This window comes from Gopherus evgoodei, chromosome 1 (genome assembly GCF_007399415.2).
Source record: "Gopherus evgoodei ecotype Sinaloan lineage chromosome 1, rGopEvg1_v1.p, whole genome shotgun sequence".
Taxonomy (NCBI): domain Eukaryota; kingdom Metazoa; phylum Chordata; order Testudines; family Testudinidae; genus Gopherus; species Gopherus evgoodei.
Window position 1 is genome coordinate 168288585 of NC_044322.1, and position 17592 is coordinate 168306176.

A 17592-nucleotide genomic window follows, 5' to 3' on the forward strand; every position below is an offset into this window, starting at 1 on the left:
CTGGGTGCTGGAAGTTTTTCCCTTAGCAGTACCTGTACTGGGAGAGCACCGCGGTGACTCCTGGAGTGGCGCCTGTATATCGCGCTATAAGGGGGACTGCACACTCCTCCCCATCTCGGTTCCTTCTTGCCGGACAAACTCTGACAGAAGGGAAGGAAGGCGGGTGTGGAATACACCTGAACAACACATCTAGAAGAACGCCAGTTACGAACAGGAAACTGTCCTTTCTTCTTCAAGTGATTGCTCATGTGTACTCCATAATAGGTGATTCCAAGCCATACGTGTTAGAGATGGGTAGGAGTTCACGATAGGCCGGGATGGAGTACTTCCCTGCCAAACCGGCATCATTCCTAGACTGGGAGACGATTGCATAATGTGAAGTAAACATGTGAACAGAAGCCCAAGAAGCCGCCCTACAAATGTCTAGGATAGGGACATAGGCTACGTAGGCCCCGACAATCGGTGGCAGGGGAACCCCTGCCAGATCATAGCGATGTGTGTATGCACGAAGTGATCCGCGGGAAAGATGCTGGGTGGAGATAGGTTGCCCTTTCACCCGCTTGGCAGAGGCAACAAAAAGTTGCAAAGATTTCTGGAATGACTTTGGTACGATCCAAATAAAAGGCCAGCATTCTACGTACATCGAGCATATGGAGGCAGCATTCCTTGTTGGAGGAATGGGGCTTAGGGCAGAGCACGGGAAGAAAGATGATCTGTTCTATATGGAAGGTGGAGACCACCTTCGGAGGGAACACCGGGTGTGAGCAGAGCTGGACTTTGTCCCTGAGGAAGACTGTATGGGGGGTTCTGAGGTCAAGGCCCTGAGCTCCGAGACACGTCGGGGCCAACGTGATTGCTACAAGGAAGGCTACCGTCCATGAGAGGTGAGACCATGAACACATGGCCAGGGGCTCAAGAGAGGACCCGTGAGTCGGGACAAAACTAGGTTCAGGTCCCACTGCGGCACAGAGGTCTAGCGTATGGGATTGAACGGACAAGGCCCCTCAGGAACCAGGAGGTTATATGGTGGGAAAAGACCGGGACCCTTGCACTGGTGGGTGGAAGGCCAATATGGCCGCCAGGTGTACCCTGATGGAGGAGGGTGGCCAGCCCCTGGGTCCTAAGGGACAGGAGGTAGTCCAGGATAGCTGGAGAGGCGCAGAGGAAGGGGAGATCCCAGGCTCACTCACCCACTTGGAGAACCTGGACCACTTCACCATGCTCATGTCCAGCATGCAGACGGTTTCCTACTTTCCAGGAGGACCTGCTCCAAACATCTGCCCTCACTCATCTAGCCATGGAGCATCACACTGTCAGGTGGGAGCGCGGCTAGATTGGGATGGAGGAGGCAGCCCCCATCCTGGGAAAGGAGGTCCGGGCTGAGTGGCAGCATCCTCGGGGGGCGAGGAGAGGTCCAAGGTCCCAACCAGTGTTTGGTGGGCCCATGCTGGGGCTAGGAGGATGACTTTTCGTTGTCTGCTTTTACTTTCCGCAGGACTTTATCGATAATAGGGAATGGCAGGAAAGTGTAAAGAAGTTGGCCCGACCACTGCAGGAGGAACACATCGAATTATCGCTCCCCTCCCCACTCCTCCCCTGGAGCAAAAACCAGGAGCAACGTCTGTTCTGGCAAGTTGCAAAGTGGTCGATCTGGGTAATGCCCCACTCTTGGAAGAGCCGGTGAGCAACCTCTGAGTGGAGTGACCACTCGTACTGGGTGGAGAAAACCCTGCTGAGGCTATCTGCTTGTGTATTGCAGTCGCCCGGGAGGTGTACAGCTTCAGAAAGATATCATGGGCTATATAGAACTCCCATAGGCTCAGGGCTTCCTGGCGAGGGCTAGGGAGCGGTCCTGCCTTGCCTGTTGATTGTAGTACATGGCTATGGTGTTGTACGCGAGGACCTCTGACCACCTTGCCAGCGAAGGTGCGTGTGGAAGGCCACACATGCCAACCATACTGCCCTGAGCTCCTTAACATTTATGTGAAGGGACAAGGTCCAGGATCAGCCACGTCCCCTGGGTTTGCACATTCCTTGTATGGGCTCCCCACCCCAGGTCCGATGCATCTGTCACCAGGTCCATAGACAGGTTGGCCTCCCAAAGGGAACCCCTTGCAGGCATGTTGCTTGGGTAAGACACCATTGAGGGAAGCCAGAATCAGGGACAGAACTGTGAGGACCTTGTCTAGCCCGTCCCGGGCCTGGGAGAATTGGGAGGCTAACCAGAGTTGGAGGGGCCTCATTCAGAGCCTGACATGGCAGACCACATACGTACATGACACCATGTGACCAAGAATTTGAAGGCACGCCCTCATCATAGTCACCGGGAAAGCCGTGACCGAGGCAATGAGAACTCTCAGGGCCTCAAACCTGTCCGGGGGAGAGAGGCTGTGGCCCTCGACGAGTCCAGCAGTGCCCCAATGAACTCTATGTGCTGAACTGGAACTAAGGTTGATTTGGTCTCATTCACCACTAGGCCAAGACCAGCGCATGTTGAGAGGAGCAGCTCCACATGGCTCTGCACCTCGGAACGAGAGTCGCCCTTGAGAAGCCAGTCGTCCAGGTATGGAAAGATCTGTACCCCCTCCCGCCTGAGGTAGGCAGCAACCACAGCCATACACTTCATGAAAACCCTGGGTGCCGTGGACAGGCCAAATGGGAGGACTGCAAACTGGTAGTGGTCCATCCCCACTAGGAAGCGGAAGAAGCGCCTTTGCCCCTCGAAAATATGGATGTGGAAGTACGTGTCCTGGAGGTCCAGGGCCGCATACCAGTCCCCCAGCTCCAGGGAGGGGATAATAGAGGCCAATAATACCATGTGGAACTTGGAGCGGGCTAGAAAATGGTTTAGGCTCTACAGGTCCAGGATGGGCCTGAGGCCCCCTTTGGCCTTCGGGATCAGGAAGTACTGGGAGTAGAACCCCTTGCCCTGGAATTCTACTGGCACTCTTTCCACTAGCCCCCAGGTGTAATAATGATTCACCTCCTGCCTCAGGAGATGGGCATGGCTCTGGGTCCCCAGGGCCTACAGGGGAGGGTGGGTGGTTTGGAGGGATGAGGTGAACTGCAACCTGTAGCCCTTGGAAATGGTCTGAAGACCCCTGGTCTGATGTGATACGGGACCAACGCCATGCGGAAGGCAGACACACGGTTGCAGAACACAAATTTTATTAATTGTTGGGTCTCCCCTGTCAACAGGCTGGTGCCCTCCTGCAAATAGTCAAACCTCCTCTTTCCCCTGCCTCTTTCCCTTAGAGGGCCTAGGCTGAGGGGCGGAGCAGGACTGCACTGAGACCGGCTGTTTTTGGTCTCTCAGTCCCTTATCGGGGGCTCATATCTGCTCCTTGCAGCTTGAGCTGACGGTTGCGGTTTGGCCTTGTCCTTAGCTGGAGGAACGTAGAGGCCCAAGATCTGCAGGGTGGTGCAGGAATCCTTCATCCCATGCAGCCTGACATGCGTCCTGGTCCGCAAAGAGCACCTTCCAATCAAACAGGAGGTCCTGCATAAGGGACTGGGCCTCCGTCGACAGTATAGACAGGGAGGAGCCCGATGCCCTGTGCATGGAGATTGCTGAAGCCATTGAGTGGGCTGCCATATTGGCTGTGTCTGACGCCGCTTGCAAGGCCGCTTTCGCTGCTGCTGCCGCCCTCCTCTTCTAGTAGCTCCTTAAAGACCTTCCTGTCCCAGTCCTGGGAGGAGAGGCTCAAACTTAGGCAGAGACTCCTGCAGGTTAAAGTTATATCTGCTCAGTAAGGCCTGGTGGTTAGCTACCTGAGCTGGAGCTTGCTAGGAATAAATCTTTCTACCAAAGGAGTCCAGTTGTCTGGCATCCTATTCTTGGGGGTAGGTGCAAGTTGATTCTGACGCTCTCTGTGGTTACCGACTCCACCACAAGCGAGTTAGGGCCAGGTGGGAATATAGGCACTCATAGTCTTTGGTGGCACAAAGTACTTCCTCTTAGCCTCTTGGAGATTGGGCGCCAAGGAGGCAGGACTGGGAGTTTGCCACAAGGTGCTGTCAATGTTGGCGACACCCTGGTGCAGGGGCAGAGGTAGATGCAGCCCAGTACCGAGGGGGACAACATGTTAAAGAGGGAAATCTGAGAGGCCTTCCATTTTCCTCCGCCTTCAGCTGAAGGCTGGATGCTGTTTTGCTTTAGTAGGTCTTGGTGTGCCTTAAAATCCTCCCTGAGGGATTGGTGGCAGAGGCACAGTTTGGTGTCGTCTGGTGCTGGGGAAAGAGCCGTCGCGGAGACCCTGGGTCTCAGCCTTGTACCAGGGGGTCGAGTCCCAGAGCAGAGTCTGGGGCGCGGGTCCGCCGACTCCTGGCCCACCGATCTGTCTCTTAGGCGGCCAGACGAGCTGATGGAGCCTGAGATGCTCCTGCGACCAAGCAGGCCTCCTTCTGGGCGGGCATCTGCGGCCAGGGTGCCCACTGGCACCACTGTCCCCAGCCACGGGGCCCCTTGCCACTGACCCGGCTTGAGGGCCCGTTGGAGGTAGCAGTCCCGACTGAGCCGCGCAGGCCAAGGATGGGTGGCCTGGGTGCCAAGGCCGAGCTCACCATGAGCGCACAGTCTCACGGGAACGGTATGAGGTGGCGGTGCCTGCGATGCCGCCTCCCTCAGGACCTGGACCTCTAAGTCGAGGAACGGTAAACCCGCTTGAAGAGCTGCTTTGGTACCTATGCCGGCAGCGGGAGCTCTAGTGCCAAGGCATCGCAAGAGTAACTCGAGCGCAACATTTAATTGAGTGGGAACTGGAATGAGAATGATGACGCCTATCCCGTTGAGACCGGCTATGGTAGTCGTGTCGTGAAGGGAAACCATTTCCAACGCCTCTCTCGATGCCTGTGTTTCTTTGGCAGGTGGCGTAGAGGATCCCTGAGACTCCTGTCCAGGTGGTGACCCAGGACGGTCTGGCTGGCGTCGAGGGAGGGCGTGAGCTGCCAGACGACTGGTTGCTGCGCGCTGAACGTTACAGGAGTGGTCCTCAGAGTGGAACCTGCGATCCACAGGAGAGGCTTGATGGGCACTCAAAGGAGGTTTGCCCCAGGACCAGGGGACCCATCACCAGTTGCGCGCCTGGAACCGGAGAGACTCATAATGTCTTTTGCAGGTCTGCATTACCTCCGGCATCGACGGCATCCGTACCAGTGGAGAAGTGTGTGCGGGATGGCGCCGGGGTGCTTCGCTCAACACGAGTCAGAGGCCTTGAGCCCTGGGGGGGACCGTGGGCTGCCCGATGAGGGACCAGCCTCCCCTCTTTCCTTGTCTTACTGCCGCTGCGAGGTAGGGCCCTTCCCTGTTTCTTGGAGGGGAACGGTGCCAGCTAGTAGAGGATGCCTCGCTACATACCGACGGTGCGGCGGTGGAAAGCGAGTCCTGCCCAGCGCACGCGCTCCCCGCCGCCACACCAGAGTTTGGGGCCAACGACGATTACATCAAGAGAGTCTAACGTCTTCTCTCCATCTTGGTCTGCGGCTTGAATGACCTGCAGATCTTACAGCGTTCGCTGATGTGAGGTTTCACCCAAACAGCAGAGAAACTCAGAGTGTGGGTCACTCCTAGGCATAGAACAGCGACAGGAGCCACATGACTTGAAGCCTGGGGCATGGGGCATGCCCCGAGCCCACTCTAACACTGAAGTAACAATTCACGAACGGTACCACTAAGGTTGAGAAGAAAAGGCTGCAGTAGAGCTGGAGCACAAAGTTCCAACTACCTTCACTGGCGGCAAGAAGGAACTGAGGGTTGGGGGAGCACGCGGTCCCCCTTATAGCGCGATATACGCGCCACTCCAGGGGTCGCTGTGGTGCTCCCAAGTACAGGTACTGCTAAGGGAAAAACTTTCAGCACCGGTGAACATGGCGAGCACGCACACCTACTGCGGAATACACCTGAGCAATCACTCGAAGAAGAAGCAAATGTACTTCCATTTTAAAAATAACACCAAAACAATCTGTGTGTTTCTATCATTGCACTATTTGCCAAATAAGTTTTCTTTCACTTGTGTAGAAATACAAGTGTATGTTCTTATACAATACATTATTATACATATATATATATATACACACATGTAAACAATAAGCTAACAGCTAAATTCACATCTCAGAAACACATAAGTGGCTCCCAGTGATTGTACTGGGAACCCAGGAATATACAGAGAAGAATTTGGTTCTAAAAAGCCCTCAGGTACATCTTGAAATATATTTGATCAATTTATCCACAGCTGATATGTTTTAAATAAAGTATGTGGTCTTTATATAAATAAAATGCAGCACGTGCTTTGCCCTGATACTTCCATCTGGCTTGCAATTCAACTTGTCTATTAAATTGGTAAATGCATTTTTTTAAAAAAACTAAGCAAAACAGACACAATATAAATTGCCCATGTAATTCTGGGTTTGGAAACCATTTTAATAATACAGTGACACCACCATCATAACTCTGAAAATCAGAAAGAGGTATTGGGAATATTGTAATTTATCTTATGGTTGTTAGATGAAACCTGCATCATACTTGCATCGCTGTAATTTCTCCCTTCGGCAAACAAAGGAAAGGAAAAGGGAATCCTAAAATCAAAGGGGCCCTGATATCTGGAGTGGATTCCTTTAAAACCCTGGCAAAAAGAATGGAGACAGGCAACACTTTCTATCTAATGAATGGAAAGTATCGCTGTGACCACTGAGAGGGAACCAGTGAATGTAGGCACTCCCCATCAGTTAGCATCCTCATTTACATGACCCATGTCTTCTATCTCCAGACAGAAGAGTACTAGCAGATTGCAGCACACAACAAAACCAGAGTGGCTTTTCCCAATAGGGTTTTTTTACACTCCGAGGTCCCAACACGAGGATGAAGCACAGTTCCTGAGGGCAGAGAACATTTGTACAGTGCCTAGCACAGTGATGTAACTAGGGATTCTAGGCACTACAGCAATACAAACAATAAATAATAATCAAAGCCAGTGGTATGCAATGATAGGCCCAGAGAGGCATTTCTTACACAGAGCTCTCACTGAAGTCTGGATAGTAGGATTGGGCATATAACAGGCTAGCAGTGTTCCTGTGAAACCAGAACTGTCCTGAGGAGCAGGTGGTCAGGGAAGCCAGTATCCAGGAATGCCAAATTCCCATTTGTTGCCTTTTTCCTTTTGCTTGTGTTTTTTTTTGGGGGGGGGTGGGGTGGGGGTGGAGGCTGGAGAAGGGTATGCAGAATGAAGTGATGAACACCACAGTTTTCTACCCTGGGCAACAAGACACTTAGGGCCAGCCCCACCTGAAACACTTCTCCTAAATGTTAATTAAACATTGATGCAAAACCAAATATGTTGTGGGTTTGGGATGACATTTTTTGGCTTTTGCTTGCCTAAAAGTGCAAGTTTTCTAGTTTTTGGGTTTTTTATCAAGTCTTGAAAAACTTGAAGAAAAAAAAATCTTCACCAAAATTTTTCATAGGGAAAAATACCCATTTTTCAAACAGCTCTGCTCACAGCCTGTCAATGAACCTGGGCTGAATGCTGTACTAATTTTGCTGAAGTGACATTGCTCAAATGCAGTGAAGGCTGCCAGCTTGGGCAAGTTACTTAAGTCCTTGGTTCTTTGGCTTCCTATCTGTACAATGGGGATGATAATACTCCTACATCCCAAAGAGCTCTATTCTCCTCAGCAGGATACACGCAACACTGATTCCCTTCAATCATGCAACACCGATTGCCTTCAATGGGAGTTACTTGTATCTTGGAGTGGGAGACTAGCCCTCATAAATATTGTGAGGCTTAATTTATAAATTCTTGTGAAGTGCTTGGACAGAATCAGCTAGAAGATGTTGTAGAGGAGCTAAGGAGTTTTTTTTATATCCCTAAGAAAATTTCATACAGTCCCATGCAGCCTGTATTACAGCAGAATATACCCTGAGGAACACAATAGCTTAGTGACTAGCAGTTATTATGAACTCATCTGTGTTGGCGAGTGTTCTCAAAGTCAAACTGAGGGGTTCAGAATACCTGAATGGACAAGTGGAATTCGCGTCTAGAACATTCACATCCCTAACTTGTATCTTTCACTGTTACTGAGGTTCACATTTAGGCTTACAGTTGGGGTATTATTCTGACCTTTCTGTCCATTTGTTCTGTGACAGCAGATCAGTACACTTCTTTTTGTTTAATGAAGATGCCCAAACCTCCCTGGCAATTCTTTTCAAATGAGTCATTTGGTAACTTTCTCTCTTGTAAGCAAGTTTCCCTATTTCTCTGGGCTTGGAATTATTTCTGTTTTCCCCCCAGAGCCAGAAACCCATCAATTTTATTCACAATCAGTGGGAAATTCTTAACTTTAGACTGGTATCAAAGTATCATCATAAAAAGCTGTACCTCATAGGCATCTTGGTTCCCCTTGTATTTTTCTATGTGGTATAGCTGGTTCCTGTAGCAAACATTATCATGGACATCTGACTTCTGCTGAAGACGGAAAAAAATAATGTGAGATAATTAGAGTCAACGAAACTGATAAACTACAACCTGCTTGGCCAAACTCACTGTGGCTTTCAACGGAGTCGCACTGGCTTATGGCAATGATGGATGTGGCCCATGATATTTAAATATCATTCATGCTGATCTGCAAATGGCCAGCGAGACATCATTATTAAAACATCTGAATGGTCTTTCTAATATAACTAAGCTCTGAGGAGGAGTGAAGAATCCATGGCCATTCGTCAGACAAGGAATCTCTCTGAGATAAAAGAGAAACTAATAAGCTGGAAAGGAAAAACCCATAAAACCCTGCATCTTATAAACAGCCTTGTAGATGCTTACAGCTTCCTCACTATTTACATCTCAGACCCAGATTGTGCCTTGCTATGCACAGATGCCAAGGGAAGACAGAGTACAAGGCGTCTCGACCCCTTGCAGGCCCCATACACTTGTGCAGAGGCCACCCATTATGTGGCTATAGAGCACTAAACTACCAGTGCTGGCAGTGCTAGGCCCCCTTAAGCAGGCAGGGAGGGGTGAGGTGGGGTGGGGTGGGGGCAAGGTGATGGCGCCAACGCTCCTTACCCAGCATAGAAGACTGCACAGACTGTGCTGGTTCAAAGAAAAGTGTTAGGATGGCTATTCTAGTGCATGCTTCCCCTCTGTTATGGGCTCAAATCACGACTATGTGGACTAGAGAGTTTTGCATTGTTTTGATGTGAAAACAGGAGAAACTTGCTGGTTTCAATGGCCCTTTGCTTTGGATCCAAACCTCAAAGTCAAACATGGGAGGGGAGCAGTGCGGCGAGCTGGGGGGAGGCTGGAGAGGTAGAAGTGACCCTAAGGTGACTGACAATAAAGAACAAAGAAAAGTGTTTGCAAGAACCCTTGCAAAGCGAAACTGCCACGTGAGGGAGACACTGGGGCTGCAACTGCACTGTCAGTCTCTTAAGTCATTTACTGCTCCTCTCATCCCCAGTGTAGACATCTATTGAGGCCAATGGGAGATTTGTGCAGAAACTGAATGCAGAATATGCAATAAAAATTTACACTGCAAGAAACCTGCAATGCAAATTGGACAGCAGGATTTTTGACCCAAGGTCTTATGCAAGAGCTATTTGGTATTAATGTCTTGTGCCATGGGCCAAGAGGATCAAAAACTAATCAACAAACTCTACATACATATTATTTTTAAGTACAACTTTTATCTTAAAGTTTTCACTTCACAACTCACAAACATATTTTAATGGCTATTCAACGGTCCCCACCTCTCCTGCCAAGAATCACATTATGTTAATGGATATTTTTTAATAACAGAAGAATTATATCTAAAGAGCATAAACCCGACACAACTCTGGGACAAAAATAAAGCCTTACATGGCAAGGACTTTGCTCCTTCTCAGGCGCCTCTTTGTCCAATGCCTACATTTGGAAACCATGCACATACAACCTATAAGCAATTCTTTCCCATGCATGGGAACTCTGATCTGAATTAACGTTATCTATTTACCAGCATTATCTCCCTTTCACAACTAATGTTATATGAACAGTGAATCTCAAGGGGCTACACTTCACTAAGCTAAAGACTCAGAATCAAATGTCAGCGTGTGAGAAAAATGTGTTATATTACAGCCTCTTTTATATTTATTATTATTGTTGTTGTCTTAAAGAATCAGTATCAAGCAATACTTACTCTCAGGCCTGTCAAATAGCGCTCTAGTTTCTTATTAAGTAGAAAGTAGATGGCGAGAGTGTTGCTTGCCCGATTAGAGAGGACAGTGTTGATCACATCACTGTTCTTGTAGCCCAGCTTTTCAGTCATATGGAGCAGCACACTTTGGCTGAGGTCTTCTAGGTGAATTCTACACAAAGAGAGACCAAACAAATTATGCTTACCACCCTCCAGATGAGACCTTAGAATGCTTGTTAGCAATGAGGACACCTGCAGAGTATACACTAGAGATCTGAAGGCCATTATATAGCTAAGTAATGCAAACATGACTAGCCTTACGTTCTTGTGAAGGTAGCTCTAGTTCAAAAAGCAGCCAAAAATTATTTTAACAATAAAGAATACCTTCTGATACTTTAACTCTGCATACCTTCTGTACTCAGGGATTTGGGATGCAGTTTTCTATGTGGTTTTCAGACCTACCACGCTATGCTGTGTTCCATTCAGATCTAACAAACTAAAAAAGGTCAAGGCTAGTTACTACTTGGATGGTAGACTGCCAAGGAACAGCTACAGTATGCGCTGCAGGAAGTGACATTGATCATTAAATAGATGGCATTCTTCCCTCCAAGTCAATAGTGAACCAATGGCCCAGCATGGTGTTAAGAGGCACTGCAGTGCAGCAGATGCCACAGTTTGATTAAGACATAAAACCCAAGGTCTTGAACACTGTAGTTATTAAACATCCCCTGGCTCCTTTTGGAGGAGAAGAGCTAAAATTCAACTCAGCTAGCTACATTCTGCTTAGCTATATGTTTCTGTTCTTTCCATCTTCATCTGCTATTGTTAACCATTGCTTGGGTGTCTCTTCTTGCATTAAGTAGCTAGCTAGAGTGTTTCATCTCACAGATAGGTGTATTTCAATAGTAGATGAAGTGAGCTATATGTAACATTTCTATAGCAGTTTGTAAAAGGTGTAAAAGTGCTTTGAGGTGGAAGGCACTATATAAAGCTAAGTTACACATAAAATATGTGTGTGTTTGCACATGCTCTCAATAATGGACATATCTGAGTTGAGGAATGGATTAGCAATAGCCTTGTGCAGTTATAACAGACCCTTAGCAGTGCCATTGGAAGGTTAGATTTTCCAAAGAGCTCATTTAGGCTTCTAAATGAATTGGCCAGACTTCCAGGTGTGCCCAGCACCCAGTAGCTCCCATTATTTTCAAAAATAATTGTTTTTTAAAAAAGATATTCCTTGTTCTCACTAGCTATTTTAGCCACTTATTTAGATGCCTTACTAAGAACTGCTGGGTGATGAGCACTTGAAAAAATCTGACCTCTACTTTTAAAAGGTTCATCATTTCCCACCTCACCCCCTGCATCGCTATTTTTCAGCCGTTACTGCACGTGAGATGGGGCTGGCCATAGCAGGACTCTAAATAATATTCAAAATTGAGTCTGGTAAATCTTGACTAGCAAATGTTTCCCTTTATTCACTATGCTTATTAAAATTCATTTTGTACTAAGGGACTGCTTTTAGGGTTTTTTTTAAAGAAGTTAATAGGCAAGCTGTATCTGCTGCTGTATGGGAAGTAGGTCTGTCTTCTGGATAGCAAAAAGAACCCAGGTAATTGTTGCTGGAAGTATTCTGTAAAATGCCAAGAATTTTTTGTTGTCAGAGAATTTCTTTAATAAAAGCAAGCTTCGAAAGAGCCAGAGAAAATTATTTATGAGAAATCTCCTGTATCTCAGTTTTACATCCTTCCTCTATCTACTCTTCTACCGACTCCCTATCTAAGAGCATTTAGTGATGCCCATAAAAGGACAGAACGGGTACCCATGAGTACAATACATTGCTTTTTGTTAGTTCAATACAAATAGTGGTTGGGATGAGAGTGGAGATTTCTTGGTGATAAGTGGTGGATAAGAAACTATGGTGCATATCCATGCTCACACACTCTCGCATACATCCAGAGGAACTCTTTCAAAGTTGAATTTAATTATGTTACTCTACATTTACACCAATTCAAATGAAAGCAAAATATGGCCCTAAATATTTACAATCAAGAGGATTTTTCTTATCACATTATAGTATAGCAACTTGCAGGTAGGTCAAGTCTGGGACCTAAGCTAGTTAAGAAAAAAAAGCACTAGAGCCCAAAGATAGAAAGGCAATAATCTACATGACTATGGAATTCCACTGACCTCAGCACAAAAAGTGGGTCAAAATACACCTGGGTCTAATTTTCTGATTTTTCAGAGAGGCAGATGATGAGAAAAACTGATTTTGTACATACAGTAGAACCTCAGAGTTACAAACACCTTGGGAATGGATGTTGTTCAAACTCTGAAATGTTTGTAACTCCGAACAAAACATTATGGTTGTTCTTTCAAAAGTTTGCAAATGAACATTGACTTAATGCAGCTTTGAAACTTTCCTATGCGGAATTAAAATGCTGCTTCTCCCTCCCCCCTTTTTTTAAAGTAGTTTAACTCAGTACTGTTCTGTATTTGTTTTTTGTTTGTTTGTTTTGTTTTGTTTTTTGTCTCTGCTGCTGCCTGATTGCACACTTCAGGTTCCAAATGAGGTGTGTGCTTGACCAGTTAGTTTGTAACTCTGAGGTTCTACTGTAATATTTATTGTAAGGGTGATTTTTTTAAAAAAGGGATATCCTTTTAAACTAGACTATGTAGAATACTTCCCCTCCCAGCTAGTTCTTCCATTCTTTCTTGTTTTGTAACTGTTATTACATTATCGGATGATAAAATCTAATTGTCCTTAAAGCATAAAAGTTCCACATTGATTTTACTTAAGAAGTGTATATATTTAAGAGCTGTAAAAGGCACTTATTTTCTTCTAACATCCACCCAGACCTCCACTCTGTATTTCAGGACTCTGGCTTTCATCTGTCTTGTATTTAAGGTTCCTTTGCCTTCAAGACAGAATGATTAAGTGGGCACTTGTAAATAAAGGACATTGCCACTGCTCTTTTCTTTAACATATTAGACTCCAGCTTCCTTTACAAGCCACCTAAATAATTATACATATAATCATTTACACTTGTGACCAAACTCAGAAAGAACACTTCCAATACAATCGGACAAAGTGCAACTCAAGTGCATGCCGGGGATTTAAAATATATATAAATATAAAAGTGCATCTACAAATGGAAAAGAGTTGTTAAATCACATTTATTTTCAAGCCTTCTTTGTGTCGTTTTTAGTGGCTATAAGACTAGAGTGAGAGTATCAAGTTATCCACACAGCTCTCAGTTACAGTTACATTTGCTTACAGATGCCATGTTTAGTAGATTGATTAAACTCATTATGACAGTGATTTAATTAGCATAATGACTCATTCAGTTTACACTTATTTCCCTTTCTTTAACACAAAATGTTCATATGTACCATACTTTAGCACAGTCCAATGCACCAGGATTCCTCAAATCTGCTGTGTATGTTTTGTTTTAGCTTAATTAGACTTGGTATCAGGACAAGAATGCTGAGACAATGACTCATCTCATTCTCTGCCACATCCCTTGTAAACCAACCACTCTTATATTCCTTCTTTATATTCCAGCCATGAATGTAGCCAATCACGTTTCCCTGCACCACAACTCTCAGTTATCCTGTATGCCAGCCTAATGATTCATTGTTTCACCAGATCTCTCTTATGAACTTCCTTTCCAGAATAAAAGACCTCAATCTCACTCAAGTTCTAGCCTTCCATTTTTCGAGAACTAGAAGCTGCTATTCTCTTTGTGACTCTAGGCTTGCAGTCCCTAGGCATAAGACCACAGCTGGTGCTGACTTGCGTATTACACAAAACCTATTACATTTTGACTAGTGGCTACATCCACAAAGGGGATTTAGACTTGTGATTGCAACACCTAATGTTTAGACGCCCTGCCACATAAAAGAATCCATAGGCCTGAGGTAAGTACCCAGGCTTCCTGTACAATGCATGCGGAGAGTTAGGCACCTAAGAATGGAATTCACAAAAGTCATCATGCTGAGCTGCTTAAGCTAGCCAGTAGGGAATGCTATGAAGAAGGGAGTGGCCAAGCCCCTCAAAATCAGATAGCTGCCTAACTGCGGGCTGGTGGGATATGCTCATCTCCACTCAGGATTCTCACCATGATCCCTCTCCTGGAGTTAAGTGCCTAAACCAGATCTGCTCTTTTCCACAAAAATAAGGAGGCACTCCCTATAGCCTTCACCCAGAATGTCAGAGAGCCAGGTTCAAATCTTCCCCTCTGCCTGATTTGGAACAAAGACTTGAACTGGATTCTCACTGCTCTGGGAGGTGGTGGGGGGGAGAAAGAGGTGCAGCTAACCACTTAGCTACAGAATCATTCTCAGTCTGTGCCTGGACCAATGAATGTTTAAGTATATTGTACAAAAACTGAACAGCTTAAGCAAGAGAGAGCCCCACCCCAGAGCTCACCAGGGAGTGGGGAGACCTGGGTTCAGGCAGAGCAGGGATGTGAATCTAGACCTCCCACACCCTGGGTGAACATATAAAGCACTGAGCTATAAGGCACAAGGCAAAGAGGAGGGGAGGCGGGACACACACCATGCCCTCCTCCTCTGATTGCAGGCTTTGTGTGGGGTCCAATCTGACAGACAGCCTGTGGAAACACCTACTGCATCAGGCAGTATGGATTAGGTGTGAGCTAGACACGGAGCAACTCAATAGTGTCAGAATGTAGCTGCCCCTGCGCATGTCCACTGGCCGAAACTTAGGTGCCAACAGCATAAGCAGCAGGGGTTTTGAGGATGTACATTTTGGACTTAGGTTCCTAAAGTGACATTTAAGCACCTAAATCCCTTGGTGGATCTAGCCCTAAGTGTATACCAAAAATAGCACTTTTTTCTTCCTGGCTGCATATACAGTTAACCATAAGATCTGCCATCCACCTGAACCTGGTGATATGTCTCTGTGTCTATTGAGGTGTTCAAGATCAATACTCATCTAAGCAGGTTCATCTAACTCTGATCCTTCCCATAATGGTTACCATAATAATATTGTATTTATCACACAGAATCTGAGCTGGCATTTTAGAAAGGGCAGTAGCTTCCAATGACATGGTAATATCACTCCAACAACAAACAATGCACTGCCCCCATCAATTCTGAGAAGATCCAGGAGTCAACTAAGTATGTGGTCTTGATCTTGGGTCACCAAGCAGCAGCATGGCATCTTTCTGCTAGTTTAAGGAAGTCATTTTGACTTTTGTACTAAGAACTCTCTCAAAACTGATATCACCTCCCATTTATTTCAGGCCCAGTCCTGAAATAAGCATAAGCAGCCCTTACTCATGTATGTAATCCCAGTGAGTTCAATGGGACTTTATTATGTGAGTAAGGGTATGCAGGATCAAGCCTCTAATGGTTTAATGTGTTCTCACATTTGCAAAGTATTGTATTAATTACAATACCTGTTTGGATAAGTGACATTATGTGGTGCTTTCCCAAGGTAATTCTCATTAAGCCAACGATTTGCTAAAGCTTGCTGGATGTTTGGTCTCTTTGCAGGATCTGGCTCTAGCAGAGATTGTAGAAGGTTTATGGCCGCTGTGAAGACATTAAGAAAAGACAACAGCTGTGTCATATGCTTTACAACTTAACTTAGCAACTGAGTTACTATGGCAAATAACCTTACCAAAAATATACTACCAAGCAACTGTTTCCTTTATGATGTGCTCTAATGTCCCTGAAAAAATTATTTGATAAGGAGTTAATCCATATGTAAAATAAATAATGTTTTATAGAATCATAAATGAGAAGAGAGACAATTATCTGTGTGTGCTCTAAAGGTAACCTTCATGCTTCCAGAAAAAAACCCAGCAGGGTGAGAGGCATTTGTTCCAAATTAGCCCCAAACCCTGACTCAGATCAGACATGCATCTGAGGAAGTGGGTTAGTCTATAAGGTCTATAACGTCTGTTAGTCTATAAGGTGCCACAGGATTCTTTGCTGCTTTTTCAGATCAGATAATACTATTCTAGACCGGAGGATCATAACATGCACCAGATCTAATCTTCCATTAAAAAAAAGGAAAAAAACTTTGATACAAATCTAATCTAGAGACTTCCCTGTGCAACATATTTCAATAACAAATTGTCTGGGACAAACAGTAAGAGAAGTCATCTGGAATTTTACCTGTCTAGAGATTTGGCCCAATATTAAACATGAGAGATGAGAGAACTTAGCCCCAGTTCAGTAAAACATTTTAGCATATACTTCATTGGGACCTAAGCACATTCTTAAGTGCTTTCCTGAATCAGGGCCTTAGCATTACAATCATTTTTTCATTATTTAAATATTCCCTCGCCAATAACATAAAGGGTTTCTTCCTTATACATCCCTTCAAAAATTCAGCAGAAGTATAATGTCAGAGGCCTAAGGTGCAATCTAAAAAAGGAATTGCATGCCTCTGGTGTAGGGCTGAGTAGCCTCAACTCCCATTAAGCTCCAATCAGTACCAGCGCTCAGTATCACACAGCATCAGGCCTGGGGGACCAAATTAGTTTCTCAGTTAAAATGGTGCATCCATACTGACATCAATGATAGGAGACTCTGACCCAATTAAAATAGAGCAGTAAACTTAGTGGGCTCATTTCTGTTTTCAGATATGAACACCTGTACTTCCATTGATGGCAAGAGAGTTGCAAGAGAGAATCTGAAGGCAGAACTGGACCTATGTTTTGACTCCATTCCTTTCAAGTTTTCCATCAAAGAATCTCAAAGTGCTTTACAAACATTCATTGACGTCATGCCTCTGAGGCTGTTAGTTACAAGGAGAGATAAAGCGACTGGCCCAAGGCCACATAGCAAGTCAGTATCTGAACTGGAAATTTATCTCCGTTTTGACTAGTCCTATATTTTAAACTCCAGACCATAATGGCTAAATCCTGCCTTCTGCTTGTGCAATCTTAAGGAATTTAATATGCTCTCTACAATTCTTCATGGAACAGACACAGAAACCTAATGTTGGAGATGGGTTTTTAAAAGATTTTGTACATGAGACCACTCAAGTGCTTGCAGTCAGGCTCACGTATGCAGAATTTAGACACATTATACGCACCACAGAAGCCACCAAATATAATAATGTGGCTAGCACACATGGGCTACATACTAAGGAAAAAATAGTCAGTCGAGCTGCCAAAAGAATTCCTGATAAATTCCATAGCAAACACCAAAAGCCATGTACTCTCTTCTTGCTTATGGACCATTAATCTTGGGTCACTGAATACTAGCCACTTGTTTTATGCCATTTTTGTCTTTTACAACTGAATCAATTTTTGCACTAGAGTAGCAATGGCACAGCCTCGTCACCATCGTCCCAAATGCTCTACATGGACTGCCATTTACACAGTAATCAATGGGCATCTCAGGGGCCAGAAACACAAATGACGGGCTTCTTTATTCCCGTACCCTCCTTTG

The 17592-nt window shown here is 45.6% G+C and overlaps 1 protein-coding gene across 2 annotated transcripts in view; it reads right to left on the reverse strand.

The window, feature by feature from the left end:
• HUNK (hormonally up-regulated Neu-associated kinase) overlaps positions 1-17592 on the reverse strand; it is a 122231-nt gene that overhangs the window by 10130 nt on the left and 94509 nt on the right. For both annotated transcript variants that reach the window (XM_030579235.1, XM_030579234.1), the window contains exons 6-8: positions 15585-15720; positions 10165-10333; positions 8373-8456 (exon numbers count right to left, since the gene is read on the reverse strand). In XM_030579235.1, the coding sequence (XP_030435095.1) occupies positions 8373-8456; positions 10165-10333; positions 15585-15720 (389 nt within the window). The remainder of the gene's footprint in view (positions 1-8372; positions 8457-10164; positions 10334-15584; positions 15721-17592) is intronic.